General features: G+C 45.2%; 1 protein-coding gene across 17 annotated transcripts in view; it reads right to left on the bottom strand.

Moving 5' to 3' along the window:
• The window catches only part of PER3 (period circadian regulator 3), a 71,231-nt gene extending 56,650 nt beyond the window's left edge, over positions 1-14,581 (bottom strand). For 11 of the 17 annotated variants that reach the window (XR_006344840.1, XR_006344841.1, XR_006344839.1 and 8 more), the window contains exons 1-5: positions 13,710-14,331; positions 13,143-13,288; positions 12,006-12,121; positions 9,853-10,054; positions 1,676-1,727 (exon numbers count right to left, since the gene is read on the bottom strand). Coding sequence is in view for 14 of the 17 variants with exons in the window: in XM_043923099.1 (XP_043779034.1) it covers positions 1,676-1,727; positions 9,853-10,054; positions 12,006-12,121; positions 13,143-13,288; positions 13,710-13,972 (779 nt within the window). In the remaining 3 variants the exon portion in view is untranslated. Of the gene's footprint in view, positions 1-1,675; positions 1,728-9,852; positions 10,055-11,596; positions 11,646-12,005; positions 12,122-13,142; positions 13,289-13,709 lie in introns of those variants that run through there. The other 6 variants (XM_043923091.1, XM_043923092.1, XM_043923095.1 and 3 more) reach the window with 6 other exon arrangements.
• Positions 14,582-18,568: the final 3,987 nt, after the last annotated feature.

Genomic DNA, 18,568 nt, shown 5'->3' on the forward strand with positions numbered 1-18,568 from the left:
GCTCAGTGGTAAAGAATCTGCCTGCCAATGCAGGAGACACAGGTTTGATCCCTGGGAAGGGAAGATCCCCTGCAGGAGGAAATGGCAACCCACCCCAGTATTCTTGCCTGTGAAATCCTACAGACAGAAGAGCTGGTGGGCTGGGGTGGCAAAAGAGTCGGACACGACTGAGCGATCAAACAACAACAAACATTAACATGTCATAGTAAACTTAAAAGGAGGAAAAAAAATCACTAATAAATTCTACCAGAAATCAATTACAATTAAACTTCTGATTTCTTTTCTAGTTCTCTATCTCTGGACCTTTTAGTGAAAGTCACTCAGTCATGTCTGACTCTTTGCGACCCCACAGACTATACAGTCCATGGAATTCTCCAGGCCAGAATCCTGGAGTGGGGTAGCCGTTCCCTTCTCCAGGAGATCTTCCCAACCTAGGGATCGAACCTGGGTCTCCCACATTGCAGGCAGATTCTTTACCAGCTGAGTCACTAGGGAAGTCTTTAAGTCTTCTCATAAATATACCTATCTTGCTTTAAGGTTATTCAAATTTGCAAAAATTAATTTTAAATGTGACTGAAAAACAAAAACCAAACAAAACCAAAAAAGCCCCAGACAACAGTGGGCTTCAGATCTGAGTGATCTTTCCTGTCTTTTCTCCTACTGCATTACTATCTACTTTTCTCACAGGTACATGCATCTTCTCAGTCAAAATATAAGAACTTCTTGTAGCAAGAACCAGGTCTTGTCTTTTGTATCCACGGAAGACCTAGCTGAATACAGAAGAATCAAGTGCTAAATAAAATCAGAGGGGTAAACTTGGAATTAGGGATTAACAGATACAGACAACTATATATATCAAATAGATGAACAACAAAGACCTCCTACACAGCACAAGGAACTATATTCAATTATCCTGTAATAACCAGTAATGAAAAAGAATCTGAAAAAGAATATATATGTGAATAGTGGTGCTAGTGGTAAAGAAACCACCTGCTAAGGCAGGAGACACAAGAGATGGGGGTTGGATCCTTGGGTGGGGAAGATCCCTGGAGGAAGGCATGGCAACCCACTCCAGTATTCTTGCCTGGAGAACCCCATGGACAGAGGAGCCTGGCAGGCTACAGTCCTTAGGGTCGCAAAAAGTCAAACCCGACTGGAGCGACTTAGCCCTAGCATGCACATGTGAATGGTAGCACTAGTGGTAAAGAACTCACCTGCCAATGCAGGAGATCTAAGAGACATGAGTTTGGTCCCTGGGTCAGGAGGATCCCCTAGAGGAGGGCATGGCAACCCACTCCAGTTATCCTTGCCTGGAGAATCCCATGGATGGAGGAGCCTGGAGGGCTACAGTCCACAGGGTCGCAGAGTCTGACACAACTGAAGTGACTTAGTATGCGTATATATAACTGAATCACTTTGCTGTACATCTGAAATACTGTAAATCAGTTCTTGTCTTTTCATGTGCTTGCTCATGTCCGACTCTGTGATGCCATGGATTGTATGTAGCCAACTAGGCTCCTCTTGAGATTCTCCAGGCAAGAATACTGGAGTGGGTTGCCATTTCCTACTCCAGGGGATCTTCCCAACCCAGGGATGAGCTATACATCAAGAAAAAAATTAAAATATAATCAGAGCCTAACCCACTGCTCCTGGCCTCAGGAGCCCCCATACTCACCCGATCCTGCAGAAGAAGGACTTCACCGGTGCCAATTCATACTGTGAGGCCACTGGAAACAAAGACACCCATCAGTGTCCTGCCCTGGGTGGCTCCTCCTCAAACCATCACTAGCCAAACAGGGCACTCTTTGAAGAGAGAGAGCTACTCTTAAAATAGGACTCCCCTCCCCTTTACCAAGATCTCATCCCATCCAGGATCCACCCAGGGCTTTCCTGCTGGTCAGCAGTCCTCAGGAGAGGCCCTGAGAGCCACTGACGACGGCCTTTCCCTGTCATCTCCTGCAGTTCTGTCTCTGTTACTACACCTGTCCGCACTCACTGCTTTAAACATCAACATAGTCATCCTTTGACACAAGCATTTTGCTGGTGATATTCCATGCCATGGTAATATTGTGGACATGTCTCAAAAACTTGGAATTTAGACTACATAGAACTTTTGGGTGTAGGATATATAGTACATTTTTTTTCATTGTATTTTCTTTCCTTGGATAAATTTCCCAGAGCTGTGTACCTAAACAATATGATCATTTCATGACTCTCATAATATGTTGGCAAACCAAGTTCCAGAAAACGGTACCAGTTCAGTGTCATTAATAACGTTTTCTCGGGACTTCCCTGGTGATGCAGGGGCTGAGAATCCGGCTTCCAACGCAGAGGAGTCAGGTTGGGTCCCTGGTCAGGGAACTAAGATTTCACTCGCTGCAACTACTGAGCCCACGTGCGCTAGAGCCTGTGCTCTGGACTAGAGAGCCTTTGAGCCACAATGAGGACCCAAAACAATGGAAAGAAAGTTTTTCCTCACAACTCTTATGCCAAAGATTCTGCTTCAGTTTTATAAACTTTTGCATTTATTTTACTGATTTATAAGGAGATAAATCAGAAACCTTTAAATTTGCCTTTCTTAGGACACAGTAGGAAACTGAATCTATGCTCAAGTACTGCTGATTACTTTTGTCTGGTACATCTCCCTAATTATATATCTTGAACATTTGTTCACTGGAGTGAACAGTCCCCAGTTATAGAAACCAAGGAAATGTTTTTTAAAAATACACTGAAGGAGCATTTACAATAATTCTAAAGACCCAAAACACCAAATATAGCCCAGGCATTTATATCCCTGAGGGAAAGATCATTAGCAAGAGTCAGAAACTGGACTTCTGAACAATCAAGAAAAATGTTTATGACTTTTAAAAAACCTTCAGTTTAAAAGTAAATGGACCGATGACCAAACGATCATAACTCATGAAACTATAACAGTTGCAGTCCCAGAATTCTGAAACCAGAAGTTCTTACAGAATATCCATGAGAAATAAATGAAAGAACTTGACAAAGTGAGCTGCACTGATGGCTCAGAGGAAAAGAATCTGCCTGTGATGCAGGAGACACAAAAGATGTGGATTCTATCCCTGGGTTTGGAAGATCCCCTGGAGAAGGGAATGTCTCAAATGTCCACATGTCCACTCCAGTATTCCTGCCTAGAGAATTCCATGAACAGAGGAATCTGGTGGGCAAGTTAAAAGCGACACAAAGAGTCAGTCACAACTGAGCACAGTGAGAAAAAGAAGTGGAAAAATAAGGTAAAGAAATTCATTTCTCTAAGATGTCCTGTTGTTGCAACATAAAAACTGTTTCACTCAAGGCTCATATAAATCATGGAGGAATTAAGGCAAGAGAAGGATGTTTCAAAAACATCCTTAGTTTTCTGATCTGACTTTCAGATCAGATGGGAGCCAGGCTCAGATGTGAGCCATCCCGTGGGGCCACTTTCAAGTGCTCGGCTTTGTCTGGGGCAAGGTTTCCTGCTTTAAGGTGTGGTCCCAGCAACCGAGCTGTCAAAGGGGCGCTGGATTCACGTTGTCAAGGTGAAGGCCAGCTCCATACTGACAGGCAGTGCGACATTGGCACCTCTGTGACTGTGGCAGCTCAGAAATGGCTCAGCTCTTGACTATGGGGGACCTGACACCCAACCACCAGCCCATGCACTGAGGGGCTCTGAGATAGGACCACTCCATCCAGATGCCAGGATCCTCCAGCATGTGGAGCTTGGACCCCCTTTGGGTGCCTGGCCCAGCTCTCTCTAAGCTGCGCTGCAGCCCAAGCTCCTGCCCCTAGCCCTCCTTTGCCCTTGCTCCTTCCGGCCAGGCCCGTAATGCAGGTTGAGGGCTCCTCTCAACCTCTACTCCATAATCATAAGTACCCTGCTTCTAAGCAGACCCAAATCAACACAGTTACTGTGTCGGTCCACCGGAGATGTGAAGGTTAACTGGGTTACTCCACTAAAGCATCAAGAAGGGATCCTGACAACCAGTAACCACTCAATAGATGACAGCAGTAAAGATAAGCCTTTATGCCATGGATGCTCCAAACATCCCCAGGGCTTCACTTACCCACTTTACTGCTAGGTCCTCTCAGCAACCCTGTATTAACAGGCACATCAGAAACTAAGATTCTCATTTTACGATGAGAAGCCAGGTGGCCTCCAAGGTTCACGTGTCTGGTCGCTAGGTCATGTCTCTTTATGACCCCATGAACTGCAGCATGCCAGGCTTCCCTGTCCTTCACCATCTCCCACAGCTTGCTCAAACTCATGTCCATTGAGTCGGTGATGCCATCCAACCATCTCATCCTCTGTCACCCCCTTCTCCTTCTGCCCTCAATCTTTCCCAAGATCAGGGTCTTTTCCAGTGAGTTGGCTCTTCGCATCAGGTGGCCAAAGTATTGGAGCTTCAGCTTCAGCATCAGTCCTTCCAGTGAACACTCAGGACTGATTTCCTTTAGGGTTGACTGGTTTGATTTCCTTGTAGCCCAAAGGACTTTCAAAGAGTCCAAGGCTCATGAAGGGACATAATTCAATTTGAAACTCAGACCTTCAGATTCTGAGCTTAAAATTCCTTGCACATAAAAAACACTGCAACTCTACTGTAAGGTGAACTTGCCTTTATTTATACATCAGGCATCTGAATTCAGCTGCATTCCCCAGGAGTTCTCAAACACAGAGAGTCAGCCTATGGGATCTCAAACAGTAGATGGGCGCCCACGGTCACTTCCACACCTGGACTGGAGTGTGCAAGTTCTTGTTGCTGAAGCTGTGTTCTAAAGAAAAAGTGGTCAGCTCCTTCTCAGAGGTCTGTATGACAAATCTAAGTGGAAACATGCTCTAACACTGGGCCAGACTTGACAACCACTGAGTTTATACAGCTTCCTATGTCCTCTTAATGGTCTCTGAACTCAAAGGAAGGAACAGAAGGAGGTAACACGTGCATAAGCCAGGAACAGTGTGGGGGCTAAAAAACGGCTCTTGGGGAGAGTCTGGATCCTTGGGGTGCCAGGAGCCATTATGGGAGATCCTGCCCATGATGAGGTCATGAAGAAAATACTGGACAGGCAAGGCCGTCTGGGACCCCATCCATGACGAGGTCATGAGGAAAAAACCTGACAGGCAAGGCCATCCAGGATATAAGGGATCTTCCAGGTTGGCCTCGGCCTCTAACCCACCCTGTATCCTCCCCCCTTTTCTGCTGTTGTTCTTGTTTGCCCTGCTGTGGATTCCTGTGTTGCCTGCCGAGAGCCCTCCTGCTCCTCTTTCATTGAATAAAGACCAACTTAAAACCCTAATTAATGAATCTCCCGGACACTGGTACCCTATGAAGGGGCCAGGGATGAAGGAAATGCTTCAATTCAAACCCTTTTGCTGGCATTCTGGCTTGTTTGATAAATGTGTGCTCTCATTGCAAAAAATACTCATGATTGTTCTAAACATCCTAAGCACAGTACGCTAACAAAAGAAACTATTAAGCATAGGTCCCTCCGCGGGGTGAGAAAAGCTCCACAGATACTATAGCCACAAATGTGCCTAATAGAAAATAGTTTAGATAGAGATTAGCTGGTGACTTCTTGCAGGTAGTTAACTTTTAGACTAAGAGCCTGTTTTATGCCATATCTGCTATTTTTGCAATCCTTTGCATTTCTGTTCTGTAAAAATGTAATCCTATCTAGTTCCCATGGAGATGACACCTAATAGAAAGAAAATAGATTAACCACAAAAAAGACAGGGTCAGCTACTGAAGTTGCTTAAAGTTGCACCAGGTGCAAGCCATAAATTGTCAACAGGCCTGAAAGCCAAAAGATATTATACATAGAGATTAACCATAAAAAAGGCCCTAATAGGCACAGAGCCCTTTGGGGGGTGAGGAAGCCCTATTAGAGAATACAAAAAATATTGTTTTAAAAAGTGGTTATCAGATCAACGTTTGATTGATGTTAACGTGCTGATGTTGTGCAGTGGAAACTATTGTTAATATAGTTGGAGATCTAGAAAAATAAGAGTTTAGCTCTAGTGTAAAAACAGTAAGATAACTGTTAATTTTAACCAGGAGTGCTAAACAGGGGCTCCCTTACCAGAGCCGCAGAGTCTTTGTGTGCTAAACTTTTTAGATAAATTTAGTTGAGAACTTCTGCAAAAAGACTGACTTTTATGTTAATAGGATTGTATTTCTATTATGTTGCAACCTGCTGTACCATGAGACTGCCACTTTTCTGTTTTCTGCTAACCTCAAGGCCAGAAGATAATGTACAAAAAATCTATGGGAAAAGACTCTCATAAACAAAAAATATACAGAGCACACCTGGTTTCGTGAAGGACAAGCTAATGGAATGTTAAACTAAGTCTGTATGCTTATCTGCCCCTTAGAAATGTACCAACTTAGGGTATAAAGGCTACGGTGAAAAATAAAGCAACTGCCAGACTCTGCTGCATATCCTGGTCTGGTCTCTCTCTCTCTCTCTCTCTTTTCCTCGCCGATGCCGTTCATCCTGAGGGTTCCCCTGGATCCTGCTGGGGCTGGACCCTGGCATTGGGGTTCCTAAGGCAAAAGTACAGTGTCAGGAGTGAATGAGATAGACACCATCTTTATGGAGCAAGTTAACGTTTAGGTCTGAAAGAAAACAACTTCAGAGACTAGTATGTTTTCGCAAGTAGGGGAAATATTAAGTAATTAGCAAAGATAAGAAGGTGAAAAAATCAGAGACTGTAGGGCAATACTGAAGGGTAAGTGAGAAAGAGCTGGTGAGCAGTCCCAAGTGTCTGTTCTGTTCACAGCTGTACCTCAGCACCTAGAACAGCTCTTGGCCCACAGAGACGGCTGCATAAACATCCCTGGGATGAATACATGACAAACAAAAGCAGAGAAACAAACGTGGACAGTTAAAGTTTGACAACACATATTTAGGAAAGAGGAATAAAAATGAAATTAGTGTTTTTGAATGATGGGAACAGGAAAGAAGGAAAGCTATGACAAATCCAGAGAGCATATTAAAAAGCAGAGACATCACTTTGCCCACAAAGGTCTATTTAATCCAAGTTATGGTTTTTCCAGTAGTCATGTATGGATGTGAGAGTTGGACCATAAAGAAGCTGAGGGCTGAAGAACTGATGAGTTTGAACTATGGTGTTGGAGAAGACTCTTGAGAGTCCCTTGGACTGCAAGGAGATCCAACCAGTCCATCCTAAAGGAGATCAGTCCTGAATAGTCACTGGAAGGACTGATGCTGAAGCTCCAATACTTTGGGCACCTGATGTGAAGAGCTGACTCATTGGAAAAGATCCTGATGCTGGGAAAGACTGAAGGCAGGAGAAGAAGGGGACGACAGAGGATGACATGGTTGGATGGCATCAATGACTCAGTGGACATCAGTTTGAGCAAACTCCGGGATATGGTGAAGTACAGGGAAGCCTGGCATGCCGCAGTCCATGTAGTAACAAAGACTTAGACATGACTGAGTGACTGAACAACAACAACAAAACAGGAAAGAAGGAGCTGGAAGAAACGCAGGGGTGACAGGTGTCTTTTCCAAAGCTTCTACAGAGGCCAGAGAGAGGGTCTGTGGTTAAAGAAAGAAGCCTGTAAGACTGACTTCACTGGGCTGGGCAGTGGATTGAAAACCAGAAAAAGTACAGAAATCTGGATCTGCAGGATGAAGTTCTGGGGATCCACTTTACAACATTGTGAACGGACTTCATGCTGCTGAACCATACACTCAAAAACGGCTGTTGTTCAGTTGTTAAGTCATGTCCGACTCTGCAACTCCACTGACTGCAGCATGCCAGGCTTCCCTGTCCTTTACCATCTCCTGGAGTTTGTTCAAACTCATGTCCATCAAGTCAGTGATGCCATCCAACCATCTCATCCTCTGCCACCCGCTTCTCCTCCTGACTTCAATCTTTCCCAGCATCAGGGTCTTTCCTAATGAGTCAGCTTTTACGATGGTAAATTTTGTGAATGTGTTTTTTTTACCATAATAAAATAATCAAAATGAGAGAAAAGGGTTTGGGATCAAAAAGAAAGCTGATCTATACTAAAATCTTTAAAAGATGTTTCATGAAAAGTATGAAATATGATGTAAAGGGTGACTTTTCATGAAACTTTTCATGGAAAGGATTTCTGTCAGTTCCAAAAAAAAAAAAACATCTACTTCTGCTTTATTGACTACACCAAAGCCTTTGACTGTGTGGATCACAAAAAACTGTGGAAAATTCTTCAAGAGATGGGAATTCCAGACCACCTTACCTGCCTCTTGAGAGTCCCTTGGACTGCAAGATCAAACCAGTTGATCCTAAAGGAAATCAGTCCTGAATATTCACTGGAAGGACTGATGCTGAAGCTGAAACTCCAATACTTTGACCACCTGATGCAAAGAACTGACTCATTGGAAAAGACCCTGATGCTGGAAAAGACTGAGGGCAGGAGGAGAAGGGGACAACAGAGGATGAGATGGTTGGATGGCATCACCGACTTGATGGACATAAGCTTGAACAAGCTCTGGGAACTGGTGATGGACAGGGAGGCCTGGCGTGTTGCAGTCCATGGGGTCACAGAGAGTCAGACATGACTGAGCGACTGCACTGAACTTACCTCCCTCCTGAGAAATCTGTATGCAGATCAAGAAGCAACAGTTAGAACCAGATATAGAACAACGGATTGGTTCCAAATTGGGAAAGGAGTACATCAAGGATGTATATTGTCACCCTGCTTATTTAAGTTATATGCAGAATACATCATGTGAAATGCTGGGCTGGATGAAGCACAAGCTGGAATCAAGACTGCTGGGAGAAGTGCCTATAACCTCAGATATGCAGATGAGACCACCCTTATGGCAGAAAGCGAAGAGGAACTGAAGAGCCTCTTGATGAAAGTGAAAGAGGAGAGTGAAAAAGTTGGCTTAAAACTCAACATTCAAAAACTAATGTGCAGCTAAAGCCCTAATACTTTGGGCAACTAACTGACTCACTGGAAAAGACCCTGATGTTGGGAAAGACTCAAGGCAGGAGGAGAAGGGGAGAACACAGGATGAGATGGCTGGATGGCATCACTGACTTGATGGACATAAGTTTGAGCAAGCTCTGGGAGACAGTGAAGGACAGGGAAGCCTGGCGTGCTGCAGTCCATGGGGTTGCAGAGAGTCAGACATGACTGAGTGATTGAACTAACAGAGAAAGGATGAATGAATGCATGGAAGATGACATGGGACAGAAGATCACAAAGAAAACTGCGAGGAGAAATCCATCCCCCACCCCCCAGTTCAGGCAAAGCAGCATTTCCGAAGGAAAACAAAATGATGGGAGTCATAGCTTTTAAGGAGAAGAAAAACTGGAAAGGGATCTAACTTTGAAAAGCTTATCTCTAGAGAGAGAGATAATGAAGTCAGTGTAAGAGGAAAAACATTGAATTGTATTCACATGAAGGAAACAGAGCCTTTGTAGCAATTAACCTGCTATATAGTGAAGTGAAGTCGCTCAGTCGTGTCTGACTCTTTGCGACCCATGGACTAATGTAGCCCACCAGGCTCCTCTGTCCATGGGATTCTCCAGGCAAGGATACTGGAGTGGGTTGCCATTTCCTTCTCCAAATCTGCTATATAGCATGCTGTAATCAAACCATATTTGTAGCATATAATCTGTGAAATCAAGTTGACTAAATGAAAGCAAATTTATTGGAACTTTATGTCATTATAAGCATTTAAAATGCGATTTTCATCACACTTTGCCTTTTAAAACTAAATAAGAAAAACCATACAATTTGCATATTCTGAATAATGCATTCACTTGTGTACTATTTCTGGTAGAATGAAACTGATCTTAACCAGGTGAGATAAACATCTGAGTATTGGTCCCATTACCTCTTTGTGTCCATTTATTCCAGAACGGAAGCTGAGCCTGGGCAGTGTGCATGTAGAACACCCTCATGTCTTGGGGGGCAAGCAGTTCAACAAAATGACAAGACTCCAAGAACTCTTTCTTACAGTTCAGGATCGAAGGCGCCTGCTCAGAAACATGCACTAACCTTCCAGAGAGAAATGAAAACACTGCCACAAAGGTATCCTATGAAAAACATTCAAAATAAATGCACAGTGTTGAATTATGACTAGCAACATTTCCTGAATAAATTTCATCTAGATGTCTACTATGATCAATAACTTAAAACGCACACACACATGCATCTGGCAAAGGTAACAAAATTCTCCAACATACTTCCTAGTTACCACTGTAAAACCTGCATTTTTCCTTCTGAAGTAAGTTCTGCCAAACGATACACCAGCTCATTCTATACCTATTAAACAGTGAATCCCTGGTGGCTCAGACGGTAAAGAGTTTGCCTGCAATGCAGGAGACCTGGGTTCAATCCTTGGGTCAGGAAGATCCCTTGGAGAAAGGAATGGCAACCCACTCCAGTGTTCTTGCCTGGAGAATTCCATGGGCAGAGGATCCTGGCGGGCTACAGTCCATGGGGCCAGAAAGAGTTGGACACCACTGAGAGTGACTAACAGTTTCCCTTTCACACTATATACTGTGTTCACTTGATTCCTTCTTCTTCGCAAACTGTGCTATACACCTAACAGGACGGTCTTCCCTTCGCCTGTGCATATCTAGGCTTCGAGATCAAGCTTTAGATTTACTTGCTCCAAGATGGTGTCTTTGACATACCTCATAAGAATCATTTCTCTAATTCATTCCATTAGACATAAACATAGTCTGCTTATAATCAGCCACAGTTTGTATTGGCTAGCACTGGCGTATGTTTTCCTCTCTAGTGTTAATTTGAAGATCTTAAAAGGAAAATGTTTTTCTAAAGCTTTTTTTCTTAAATCTCCTTAGCACTTACTACAATACTATAAACACACTAGTTATTAGTAGCAAAACAAGCACGTAACATTAGGGCTATCTCGTGCTCCAATATCATAAAATCTTTAAGTTACAATTATGTTGTTCAGTTCAGTCGCTCAGTTGTGTCCGACTCTTTGCAACCCCATGGACTGCAGCATGCCAGGCTTCCCTGTCCATCACCAACTCCCGGAGCTTGTTCAAACTCTTGTTCCATCTACTCGGTGATGCCATCCAACCATCTCATCCTCTGTTGTCCCCTTTTCCTCCTGCCCTCAATCTTTCTCAGAATCAGGGTCTTCTCCAGTGAGTCGGTTCTTCACATCAGGTGGCCAAAGTATTGGAGTTTCAGCATTGGTCCTTCCAATGAATATTCAGGACTGATTATGTTGAGGTCTACACAAAAATTGGGCTTCCCAGATAGTGCCAGTGGTAAAGAACCTGACGGCCAATGCAGGAGACATAAGAGATGCAGGTTCAGTCCCTGGATCAGGAAGATTCCCTGGAGGAGGGCATGGCAGTCCACTCCAGCATTCTTGATTGGAGATCCCCATGGATAGAGGAGCCTGGTGGGCTACAGTCCATGGGGTCACAAAGAGTCGGACACGACTGAAGTGACTTAGCATGCACGCACTACACATAAATTAAGTAATCCCCATCATGTCAGCAAAACATGAACCCCAATTATTCTGTCCATATGAAAAGATAAATACTAAATAACTCTTTCACAATTTTATAAAAGATTACATCATCTCAACTTACCTGCTTTATAAAATCCAGTTGTTACAACCTGGAGTAGTAGGTATTGGAACTAAGATTGATATAAATAGAAATCAACATTTGGAGATTAGAATACGATGCAGGAAATTACTCTGCAGTGTTGCTTTTATCTTCTTCTTAATTTGGGAGAACTCAGGGATGCTAAGGAGAGAGAGGCACCCCAGAACCAAAGCAAAGTCAACTAACACTCATGTGCTGCTTCCTGTTTTCAGATGTTTTCTTTGTCAAAGACAGGAGAAACTTGAGATGCCTCATTAGCAGTTTTCTCCAGTTGTTTACCTCAAACTGTGGTTACGGAAATGTTCAGTTGTCACTTTTAAGACTCTACATCAAGATAAGGTCCCTAGGAAAAACCACCCTGGCTGATATGGCAAAACTGGTGAATTCTTACTGTGTTTTTGGAAGCGTGCTCTGAAGCAATAGTGGCCAGCTCCTCCAGACTGCACAAGGTCACATCAGCTTGAGGTGCTCCGTTCTGACTGTGAATGTGGAAAGACTCACTGTTTGCTAAGAAACACAGGAAAATAGATAGGTAGGCTGTTTCACAACAATATCTTTAGGAAGTCATTTTTAACACGATTAAAGTTGGCTAATTTTTTTAGGATAAGGGCACCTCAGAATATTTTCCTTGAAAGATCAGTTTTTTCTTTCACCTAAAACACTAACAGTTGTATAAACCTAAGATTTTGAATTTATGAATTTGGCATGTTCTGGTTCATAGGGAACGAGATAAATTTAAAGTACCAAAACAAGGTACTGAAACCAAAAATTCTCAGTATACACAGAGGGGATTTGTATGGCAGAAACATTACTCCAGTATTCAGGAATTATATATCATCTATGAAACCACAGAGGTTTGTGCTACAGAATGTGCACTTTTAAAATCCCTTGAGAAGAAAATTGTCAAAAGAAAAAGTGTTTACAACCATTGCATTTTAATTTGGTAAATTCCTGACATGACATGACTGAATTTTAAAAGTATGTCTATGACAGGGATATGCAAATGTATTTTCCCCTCAATAATCATAGAAGACAATATTCCTTTAAAAAGTGAATTTCCAAAATGTGGTTATGCCAAACTCTTACTCTCCCGAAATAGAAATAAAAATGCAAAATACTGCAACAAAAATACTAAACTACTACACAAATAGGGCTTCCCAGTGCTAAAGAATCCACCTGCCAAGCAGGAGACGCAGATTCGATGCCTGGGTTGGGAAGATCCCCTGGAGATGGGCGTGGCAACCCAGTCCAGTATTCTTGCCTAGAGAATCCCATGGACAGAGGCGCCTGGCAGAGGCGCCAGGGGTCGCAAAGAGTCAGACACGACTGAAGTGCATGCACACAGTGCTAATTTGAAAAACTAAGATGCCAGTGGCGTCAGTGTAGATTTACTCATCTCACACAGAACAGCATAAAAAACTCAAAACATTTCTGTGCCTAAAACCAAGCAGACAATGCTTCTGGCCTGGCTGCCATTCATGAGCAGTGATGTATGTGCAAGACTGTATTTTCAGGGTAGCCCATTTACCTTGTACACTGTGTACACAGCGAAGGGCATAGTTAAGGGCATCCAGTGTGCTTGGTTTACCATGTCTTTCCGATGGGAAGTATTTTTTCATTTCTTGGACAACCATTATAAGTTCTTCAGAAACTCTGTTTCGATCTTGCTGTTCACTGTAAGATAAAAAAAATTCTAAATTCACACTTTGGATTACAATAGGTCAACTTTCACTGAACAGTGTATTTCGGGCCAGGCCTGCTTTCTGAGCACTTAACATGAATCAGCTCATTCAGTTCACAGATTTATTATCCCCTTTTTACATGTGGGGAATGACAGGTCAAGAAATTGGTAAACATCAAACCTTTTCTACTGTTTGAGTCCCACTTCAGCCTAGAGTCAGCAATTCCCTAACCACTTTTAACCTACTTATATAGTTAATTTCCTTCAGTGTCTCCAAGGTATTTCATTCCAAGCTGCTGGAGACTCCCGGTAAACTTTTTTCCTAGGCTTACAAACAAAATGCAAAAAGATGGAAGCCCGTCTTTCCCTTCTACTGACCCAGCAAAGAACAACAAACACATCAGGTCATGTCACCTGTTGCTGGTCTGCACGAATTTGCTCCGCAGCTCGCATTTCTGCCTCCAGAGCTCAGCAGCATCATTCCCGGGGGCCTCAGGACCACTGGCCTGTGGTCCTTCAAGTTCATGACGCTGATTCCCCCTGGGGTTCTGAGATTTACCACCAGACCTTTCTACATCTTCACCGGGATCCATCTTCGCACAGCAGCCCTCAGTCAATCGCCTGTTCTTTGCTACTTTGCAATCGGCGACCGAACCGTATTTCTCATTGTGGTCCATGCCATCGCCTTAGAGATGTCAGTCATCATTAGCGGGCAATTACTAACCCTGCTCCTACGGGGGCACTTTTCTCCCTGCAATTTTGGATGTCTCCGCCCACCGAAGATCCACCCTGGAGGGGGAGGATGGAAATAAAAGTGACAAGTGTCAACAGAAACACAATTTGATTCCGGAAGCCCGGCTGTGGCTCCTGGGGTGGGCAGCCCTGGGGGAGACCGCGGCCCCGGCAGCCCCAATAATCGCCGCGCACCCAGGAACAGGATGGAGCAAGGAGCCACTTGAAGCACAAAGTTCTCACAGCGCAGGACAGGCTTGGGGCGACCGCGGCCGGCGGGCTCCGAGCCCACGCCACCCGGGCCGAGCACTCACCCGCCGTCGCCAGCGCTGCTCACCCAGCGGACCCGACCCCGCGCGGTCTCGAGGCCCGCCGCGTGCCAGGCTACCGCCGGCACCACGCCCACCCCGCGCGCCACGTGACACGGCTCCGCCCCCTGGGCCCGCGATTGGCCGCCTCCGCCAGCTCTAGGGGTCCCCATTGGCCCGGGGGCGGGGTCCGCGCCGGGGCGTCCGGGTTACATAAGCGGAGGCGAGGGAGCGAAGGGCAAAGGCCTCAGAGTCCGTTACGTAACGCCGGGGATTCGGCCTGAGGACTGCGCATGACCAATCCTACTGGTCGGCGCGTAGGCAGGGAGCGGAGGGACCCTGAGGAGGCCCTGGTCCCCGCCCCCTTACGGCGTCGGGGGATGGGCCACGGGGGCCGCTGGAGCGAGCGCGGCAGTGATAGGGCACCGGAGCCACCAATCACGAGGGGGCGGGCCCCAAGCCGCAGGGTGGGCGGGGTCGACCAAGCCTCCAAGTGACTGGCAACTGCTCCAGAGAGCGCCAGCAGGTGTCCGGGAGAGTGTAGCCGGCGGGTTGGGCATCCGGAGGAGGGCGCTGGACGTCCTAGCGCAGCGCTTTCCTTGTGTCTTCTCGAGTTTCCATCTTTGTTAATGACCTTCTTGCTCTCACTCCTGCCAACACTAAGTGAGCTGGGAAGATCAAACCTGGTTTTCAGAAGTGGAATTCTCACAACTTGAAACATTTCTCTCGTCTTCCTAAAGTTAAAGATTTCATTTAGCAACTGGAGAAAGACAAGTGTCTGTAAAAGACACTATTTTGGAAAGGAAGTGTAGCTGCTGCTGCTGCTGCTAAGTCACTTCAGTCATGTCCGACTCTGTGTGACCCCATAGACGGCAGCCCACCAGGCTCCCCCGTCCCTGGGATTCTCCAAGCAAAAACACTGGAATGGGTTGCCATTTCCTTCTCCAATCCATGAAAGTGAAAAGTGAAAGTGAGGTCGCACAGCGGTGTCCGACTCTTAGCGACCCCATGGACTGCAGCCTACCAGGCTCCTCCGTCCATGGGATTTTCCAGGCAAGAGTGCTGGAGTGGGTTGCCATTGCCTTCACTGAGGAAGTGTAGAGAAGCCTTTTAAAAAACACGGAGGGCTCTTTTTAATTGTGTCTCGACTTACCTGAAGTGGAAGGTGCTGTGCAGAGATTCTGCGCGTCTCCAGTGCCTGGTACAGAAATCTTCAGTATTGGTTGGATGAATTGAAGCAATTGTGCATAAAAGAGGAGGGTAAAGTGGAATGTGGCAGGTCATATTAGGTATTGAATGCATGTGTGCATGTACAGTGACTCAGTAGTGTCTGACTCTGCGACCCCATGGACTGTAGCCCTCCAGGCTCCTCTGTCCTTGGGATTATCCCGGCAAGAATCCTGGAGTGGGTTGCCACTTTTCCAGGGTATCTTCTCCACCCAGGGATGACCCACCGTCTCCTCTGGCTCCTGCATGGGCAGGCAGATTCTTTACCATTAGCATCACCTGGGAACCCTGGGTATTAGATAAACCACCTTATTTTTTCAAATGATGTTCACTCTCCTCTGAAGCCCTGTTTTGTTAAACTGCATTTATTCAGCAAATATTTATGCAATGCAAGTCTGGGGATTGCAGGTTTTAATGGAGAACAGAGAATTGTTTTCTACACACCACGTTTGAGATGTGTGTCATACATCCAAGCGGAGTGGTCAGGTAGGCAATTGGATTTGCCAGCTGGGAGTTTAGGGGAGAAACCAGGGGTGGAGATACAGCTTACATTTAAGGGAGTCATCAGAGCCTCTGGCGTTCACAGTGGTGGGTGAAATGGTGTCAGTTACAGAGTGCAGACAGAGAAAGGCCAAAGGCCAAGCTTCAGGGCATAGGGAGATAAGGTCAGGCAAAGAATAAGGAGCCGTAGATAAGGCTAAAAGAGCCAGGAGTGTGGGGTCCTGGAAGCTCCATAATGAAGCATTTCAAGGAGACAGCTGGCAACTGTATCAAATGCTGGTGACAAGCAGAGTGAGACAAAGGCAGAGGATTTCCTGTTGGCCTTCACCAAGACGATGACCTTGGTTACAGATGCCTCAGTGGTGTGGACTGAAGAAAAAGAGGATGTCTGACGGTGACTACAGGAAGACAGAGGAATTTTGCCGTGAAGAGCTATAGACAAGCATTTGTTGATTGGAGGCAGGGATGCAGGGATCACTATTAAGTGATGGTGTGATCCAGTAGGAGGTGAATGACACACAAAGGAAGAGCTGCAGATAAGAGGCAATGGCTGGAGAGAAGTCCTTCCTGAGGTTGGGAATCCACAGCGTTGCCCAGAGGCAGGCACTTTTGCCAACAGGGGATTGTCCGTGTGGCGGTATAGAGCCAAATAGATTTCTAAATACACTTAGCTATTTAAAGGATGAGGGGGAAAAAATACTTCCTATTAATAACTATACCATAATTGGTTTATTTAGTAAATTCTAGTTTTACAGGCTGAATTTTCTGCTACTATGAAAAGCAGCTCAGTTGGAAGTAAGTTTGCTTATTTTTTAAATGAGCTAAGCAGCCTGATCAATTTTAAAGCAAATAATTAATCCTCATTCAAAACCAATGAAAAAACTACTATACTTTAAAAAACATTTCATTTGTGATGCAAATGTAGACTTATTGTGTAGGGGACACAACTCAGACTAGATGGTTGGATGGCATCATCAACTCAAGGGAGATGAGTTTGAATAAACTCTGGAAGACAGTGAAGGACAGGGAAGCCTGGCATGCTGCAGTCCATGGGGCCACAAAATCGGACACAACTGACTGAACAAAACAGGGGAATCTGCCCACATTCTTTGACTGAAATGTCAACACAGAGGAAGATGATCATAGAGATTCCACTTCTCATTTGGGTGACAGGTAGGACTCCCTGCTACCTCTGAGGTGAGCCACGGTCAGCTAAGTCACTTTGGTCGATCAAAGTGAGCAGAGCTGCTGGCTCCATATCCAGATGGGGGCTTTGAGAGCCAGTGCACAATTCCTGATGGTTCGTTCCTTCTGCAGTGATAAACTAAAACGAATGTTTACAGGAAGTTCCCCACCCCGTCTGCAGGAGCTGATGATAGCGCCTTCCTGCTGACTGGCATCAGACACAGAGCACAAGCGAGGAAAAAACTTGAAGCCATTGCGATTTCGGGGGTGTCTGTTACACAGCACACTTCCAGCACATTGAGTGATGACAGATGGTGACCAAAAATACCAGCAAGTCCAGCAGATGTGTCTGGAGTGACCCCTGGGTGGGTGATGGGGCCCTTCTCTGCAACAGACAGTTAATGACAGGAAGAGGGTGAGGAAGGAGGGGTTTCCTTGTCTGGTGAACACTGAGTCTGAGAGGCTTCTATCCAATAGGCCAGGAATCATCAGCAGATTCATGAATGGAGAGATCAAGAGCAGAAAGATTGCCTGGAGGCAGGTGGTTAAGTAGAATGAAAAGAGAAGTTGGCTGAGGACCCACTGTAAGGAACCTTGACATTTAAGGGATAAGCAATGAAACAGGAGCCCATTTATGGTAGATTTTCCTTTAAAATCTTGAAAATGATACCAAGGGTTCATATGTATTTCACTCTCTCAAGGTCCTGAACAAAAGGCAGAATTCTCAGTGCTTTTCCAGGGACATGACTGCCTGTCAGACAAGAAATGCAGTCACCATCTACCTGAGGCAATAGAAAGAAGTCAACCTCTTTTTCACTGGATTCTACTGAAAACTGGCATTTCATTGTAAACATAAGCAAGTCACCTTCCACCCATATTATATTGTTCTGTAGGGGTTGTAGAATAAGTGTGGAAGTATATTCAAGGGGAAAGAGATATGCCGAATGAAAACAAGAGACACAGCTTGGAGATACCTATCCCCCACCTGGGTCAACTTCCCCACGTCCCACATGGGCAGCTGTCTGATCCAACACATATTGGCCAGCTCTGCACAACTCATTTCTGAAAGACCATCTATTTAAGAAACTCAAAAGCCAAATCCTAAGTGTTTCAGTGACTATAAGGAAGCCAGTTCCCCAACATCCCCTCAGCTGAAGAGCACTTTTTTACACAGGGAGTGGGGTGTGAGGACATCAGGGTCCTCAGGCAATGAGGAAGTGAAGTCAGGGTCTATAAGGGAGGGGGGTGAGCAGTAGGGAACGCCGTTTCTCAGGACTTGGACCACGCGCTACTCCTCTATCAGGGACACAGGCACCAGAG

Source organism: Cervus elaphus, chromosome 14 (genome assembly GCF_910594005.1).
Source record: "Cervus elaphus chromosome 14, mCerEla1.1, whole genome shotgun sequence".
Lineage (NCBI taxonomy): Eukaryota > Metazoa > Chordata > Mammalia > Artiodactyla > Cervidae > Cervus > Cervus elaphus.